At 43.5% G+C, this 6,000-nt stretch overlaps 1 protein-coding gene across 1 annotated transcript in view; it reads left to right on the top strand.

Moving 5' to 3' along the window:
* Positions 1-628: 628 nt before the first annotated feature.
* The window catches only part of LOC137618901 (uncharacterized), a 48,299-nt gene continuing 42,927 nt past the window's right edge, over positions 629-6,000 (top strand). Inside the window, exon 1 of the mRNA XM_068349102.1 lies at positions 629-710. Coding sequence (XP_068205203.1) covers positions 629-710 — 82 coding nt within the window. The remainder of the gene's footprint in view (positions 711-6,000) is intronic.

Below are 6,000 nucleotides of genomic sequence, written 5' to 3'. Positions count from 1 at the left end.
GGGGAAGACAACGCGGGAGGGGCACCAACGGTCCCGCGGGCCGTCTGTCCGAACCGCCAGTACCGAAGACAGAAGAGCCAAGGAGTCAAACGTCACCCCCCAGTGTGACGTCGGGGGAGGACAGTCAGTACCCCAGCCAGCAGTAAGGGATACCCCCGGGTCAGCGAGCGCGACTTCCCCGGGAGTGCCAGAGCGGGTTCGGGAGGTAGAGCAGCCGCCTCCCACCGCCGCTCCCACACATGCAAGCAGGAATGCGGTCCCCGTTCTTAGAGTAGAGCTGGGATCGGGTATCCAACGCGCTCTGCTTGATTCCGGGGCCAGTGTCTCCCTTATGGAAGAACATTTGGCGACGGATGCCATACAAACATCGAAGGAGTACCTGGTGTTGTACACAGCTGGGGGTCACAAACTGATGACCCGACGTATCGTTAGACAGAGATTCATCCTTCAAGGTCGAGAAGTGACCCATGCCTTCTATGTCATTCCGACATTAAATATGGGGGATATTCCCATTATCCTGGGAATCGATTTCATCAAGGAGAAACAAATGACAATACGGGGCCCCGATGGGGAGGGGCTGGAAGTGAGGTGGAAAGTGGGACCAGGAGAAGAGACAGAGATACCAGTTATGGGGGAAACTCGGCCACAAGTCAGGGTCGCCCTCACTGCTAAGGGGACAGCAGGGGCGGTTCCTGCCGGGCCGGAGGCAGGTGAATCAATCCCCCCCTCCTCCCTCTACTCCCTATCAGTGGCACCCGCACCGGAAATGCGCGAAGGTGACCTCGTATACGTGAAACCACATCAAAAGTGGCAGGATTTCATGTATCCAGGGGTCTCCACCGTTACCGAAGGAAAGGTTGAAATTCCCTTTATGAATGTAAGTACCCAGTGGTTCCGCTTAGGCACTGAGTCGGTCTGCGACCTTGAGTTATGTTCATTTGTGACAGCCGAACGGACACTGGCGACCTTATCTTTCCATGGTCAAGGTCCCGGTCCGGAAAGGCTGAGAAAGCTCCGTCAAACAGCTATTGGAGCGACACCAATTAATTATTATAAGAGAGTAGGAGATATTGTAGAGAATTTTGAGGACGTAATTGCAGTTGGAGATGAAACCCCAGGGAGAATTACTAAGTTTCCATTTAACATCGAGACTGGCAGCCACCCCCCAATTCGTTCTAAACCTTATAGGACTCCCGTCTGTCATGTAGAGGCAATTGAAAGAGAAATAAATAAATTAAAAGAGCAAGGTACGATTCGAGAAAGCGAGTCCCCCTGGGCTTCTCCAATTGTAATGGTTCGTAAGAAGGATGGTTCTTTTCGATTATGCGTAGATTATAGGAGGATAAATGCTGTTACCAAGGATAATGCATACCCTTTGCCCTCTATCGAGGAACTGTTACTTAAAGTCAGGGAAAGCAGGTTTTTTTCTACTTTAGATTTAAAGTCCGGATATCACCAAATTCCCTTAGCTGAAGAGAGTAAAGAAAAGACGGCCTTTATAGCAAATGATCAGTTGCTTGAGTATAATTATCTTCCTTTCGGATTAAAGAATGCTCCTGCCCATTTTTCTCGTGTGATGATGTCTGTATTAGCTTCATTGCTAGGACATAGTGTTTTTGTCTATTTGGATGATATAATTGTAATTGGGGCTACGGCAGACGAGCATGAAAAAAATCTTATACAAGTGTTAGAAGCTTTGAGACGTCAGGGGATGAAGATTAATTTAGACAAATGTAAATTTTTTCAACAAGAGGTAGAATTTTTGGGGCACATAGTAACGCCCGAAGGCCTAAGGCCTTGTGCCGATAAAGTAGCTGCAATCAAGGAATTCCCAGAGCCAAGAAACGCTAAGGAAGTAGCCAGTTTTCTCGGGCTCGCTGGCTATTACCGTAAGTTTATACAGAACTTCGGTCACATAGCACGACCGCTAGATTCATTGAGGAAGCGGCCTGAATTTCAGTGGGGAGAAAGAGAAAAAACTGCTTTTCAGACATTAAAGAATGCACTCACGAGCGACGAACTTCTGGCTTATCCAAGGTTCGATCGGCCCTTTTTAGTAACGACCGACGCGAGTCAGATCGCGATCGGCGGAGTCATTTCTCAGGTTGATGATGAAGGGAATGAGAGGCCTATTTGTTTCGCTTCACGGGCTTTAAAGGGACCAGAGGTTAGGTACAGTACCTTCGATAGGGAGGCATTGGCAATTCTATGGATGCTGGAGAGACACCGCTACTTCTTGCTTGGGCATAAAATTAAAATAAATACAGATCATCGGCCGTTGCGAGACTTGTTTAAAAAAGGGGAATTAAATACTCGGCAAGCTCGGTGGATTGAGCGGTTGTTAGAGTTTGATATTGCAAATTTCGAGCATATTTCGGGGAAGTCAAATAAAGTAGCAGACGCTCTCTCCAGGACCGCCATAGCGGCTGTAACAACCAGGTCGGCAAGGCGGAAGGGAAAACAACAGGAGAGTTCGGGGTCAAATACACCTGTGGGAGGAGCGCATAGAAAACGGGAAGAACTTGGCAACTCTAGTGTGAGAGAGAGAGAGGACGAGGGCTGTCCGGAGAAGGTGGATGTTGGAAGTTCCACGGGGGGAATTCAGAGAGAATGCCCCGTGAATGAGTGTGTGATCGATTTGTGTGGCTGGAGTGTGGGTGAGCTCGTTGCAGGACAAAAATCTGAACCTTGGATCGAACAGGTCAAGAGGTGCGTGAGAGATGCGAGTAGCAAACTCCCGGATTTCTTGCGCATGCGACGAGATGAGTTCTTCATCGAAGACGATATCCTATTCTATAAGCATGAAAAGAGACCGGGAGATATCCGATCTCGCGTTGTTCTCCCTTCCTCTTTGATAGAGAAAGCCATCCATGTAATTCATGTAAGTCCTTACGCAGGACATGTAGGTATAGAGAGAGCCTTGAGAAGGGCCAGAGAGTCATTTTTTTGGATAGGGATGAAAAAAGACATTGTTAGGTTTATTAATAAGTGCCATGTGTGTAACACTATGCGGAACCACAACCATGTGATCCCGAAGGCCAGAACATGGTCAATAGTGCCTGTTAAGTTTAATAGAGTGCATATGGACGTTTTGGGTCCATTTCCCCCCGGTGACGGGCAGTTTAAGTACGTGTGTGTGTTTGTAGATGCATTCACACGCTTCACACACACGTATGCAATGGTGGACAAAACCGCAGTGTCGGTTGCGAAGGCGTTGTGCTCCTTCATAGTGAGGTACGGATGTCCACGTACATTGATAAGTGACAATGGTCGAGAGTTTGTGAATGAAGTGTGTAAGGGGGTAACCCAGATCATGAACATAAATCATTTCACGATCGCCTCTTATCGGCCATCAGCAAATGGGCTCGTCGAGTCCCATAACCGAGAGGTGACAAATATCTTAAGGTATCTTGTGGGGGACAATCCAAACCAGTGGGTGGAAATGTTGCCGTGGGCGGAGTTCGCCCTAAATACGGCATATAATAGCTCTATTAGGGATACACCGTTTTTTATACTATATGCGCAGGACCCTGTGTTGCCGTATACCGTTATCATGGACCCCCACACCCTGCCATTATACAACACAGAACAATATCGGGTGATGATGTGTAATTTGGCTCGGAGAGTGTTTCAGATAACCCAAAAGTACTTGCTGAGGGCCAATGAGAAGTATCAGACGAAATACGATCAGCGTTTCCGAACGCGCACGTCTCCTATACAGATAGGGGACAGAATCTATCTAAGAAGGTTGCAACCGAGGAAGCATAAACTGGAAGCCGCATATGTTGGACCGTATCGTGTAAAAGAAATTAAAGCCGATACGGCGGTCATCCAACACATCCGGACCGGGACCAAAGGCGAGTATCACCTTTCTCACATGCGCCCGGTCCGGGAGGACAACTTGGTGTGGTATCTGAATAAGCCGGTGCCACCTTACCCCGGGCTACCTGGCTACCTGGGAGAGGAAGGTGAAGAGGAGGCACAAGCGACTGTCCGTGCCGTCCTCCAAGCACGAGAGAGTACGAGAAAACGTGGGTCTTGAGATAATGTCTACCACGAGGTGATTGAGGTCATAAAACTTAGGTTTCTTTTACGTATGTTCATTCCGAGTGTTTTGTGGAAAGATGAATTAAAATTTGTTTCGTTTTTTTTGGTTTTGTTCTAAGCATATCACGAGTATGTCATTTATCATACTGGGAAATTTCTGTTGCATTTATGTTATGTTGGAAATAATTCAAATTTCATTATTTTGTGTTGGTACCAATTTTGCTATTACCAATGGTTTTATGTATGGTTTTCCATTGTTTGTGTTATACTGTATTTAAAGAATATCATTTTTCTGTGGAGGTTTTCAGTGCTATTACAGGTAATTATTAATCATGGGTTGAAAATTGAACATCATTACTTATGTTTTTGTTTTTCAGGAGAAATAATATTGCTCGGTTATTAATAAGTATGTTTTTCTTTTTATTATTGTTCACTGTTTGAGTTTGCTCTTTGTTGCAGTGTGACGGATGGTTAGAAATGGTTTCCTTATAATGATAAATGTATCAAAGAGTGCGGGGATTGTAAGTTATTCATTTTGATTTCTCTTGATTTTTATCATTTTCTTTAATTTGTGTATGTGATGATTGTTGGTACATATGAAATTTTATTGCATTTGAAACATTATTATTTTTCTGATTTTGTGCTCCAAATTTCGATGACGATGTATTTAAACCTGATTTTGTGTTTCTGTATGATCTATTGTGGGCGTGATATTCATCTTTGTGTAACTTGCAATTGTAACACGCCAAAAAGACCCTTTGATTTGGTTTAGGTATTTAATTTTAATGTTTGCATGCTCCCGAAGAGAGTGGTACTCAGAGGCAACATCTCGTGGAAAAAGAAAGATTGTGTTCAGTGAAAAAAAAAAGAGAGAGAGAAAAAAAAAATGTTTGAGAAAAAAATCTGATAAGTGTGAATTTTACGGGACGTGAAAATTTGGGAAGGGAGTGATGAGCTAAGCACAGTCAGGTTGTTACTTTGTGGAATAAGTGAATGTCAACAGATGTCTTCTTTGTTAAAGGAAAGACGGTTATAATGTGGCGTGGGATGCCACTTTGAGAATGTCGTTATCGGCTTGGCTTGTAGGCACTCGAAAATGTTCGTTAAAAGTTAGCGTCACCAAAATCTCTCTCTATTGGTTCTTCATAAGACTTTCGGTCAAAACAACCAATCATCGATCAGGCCATAGAAAGGCCAAGGTGGGCGCTGAACTGCCCATAGTTTTTTAGTCAGTTAAGGTTGGGAGGCGTGAGTGTGTAGACCTATACGTTCAGGTCACGGGTGCCAGAATGAGTGCCAACCAGTACCATTTCTCTGAGGACTTTTTATTAGTAAAGTAACGTAATGTTAATTAAGGGTCGCCCTTGTAGCTTAAATAGAATATAGCAGCTGTGGAAAATTAACAATTCGACTATCATTGGTGCATGATCCTACCCTCTCTCATAATAGTGTTAGCCATCAATTGTCTCTATCTTTGTTTCCCCAAGACGTGAAGTTGAACCCCCCCTTAATACGACCTAAATCGGGTCATATATATATATATATATATATATATATATATATATATATATATATATATATATATATATATATATATATATATACAAGGTTCCAACAGACTCAGTACATTAGGGCACATGTAAAATTCAAAGAGAAATGGACGTTTTTAGATATTGGCGCTCGTGTAATAGATAATACGTTTATTGGGCCTTGTAATAATCATAGTTTAATTCACATGAAATGTTAATCCCATATATGCAGATACTGTTATATGAATAATGAGGAAATGTGTAGCAATTGATAATGTATTGGTGATATTTGTGGTCTGTTGTTGAAATCACAACGGGTCACAATTATATGGTAATACTTTACCCAAGTAGAAATCCTTTTTCTTTGACATATTACTTTGCAAAATGGTGTTTAAATAATCAAAATAAACGTAGATAAAAGAAT

Source organism: Palaemon carinicauda, chromosome 25 (assembly GCF_036898095.1).
Source record: "Palaemon carinicauda isolate YSFRI2023 chromosome 25, ASM3689809v2, whole genome shotgun sequence".
Lineage (NCBI taxonomy): Eukaryota > Metazoa > Arthropoda > Malacostraca > Decapoda > Palaemonidae > Palaemon > Palaemon carinicauda.
This window is presented reverse-complemented; position numbering and strand designations above follow the sequence as displayed.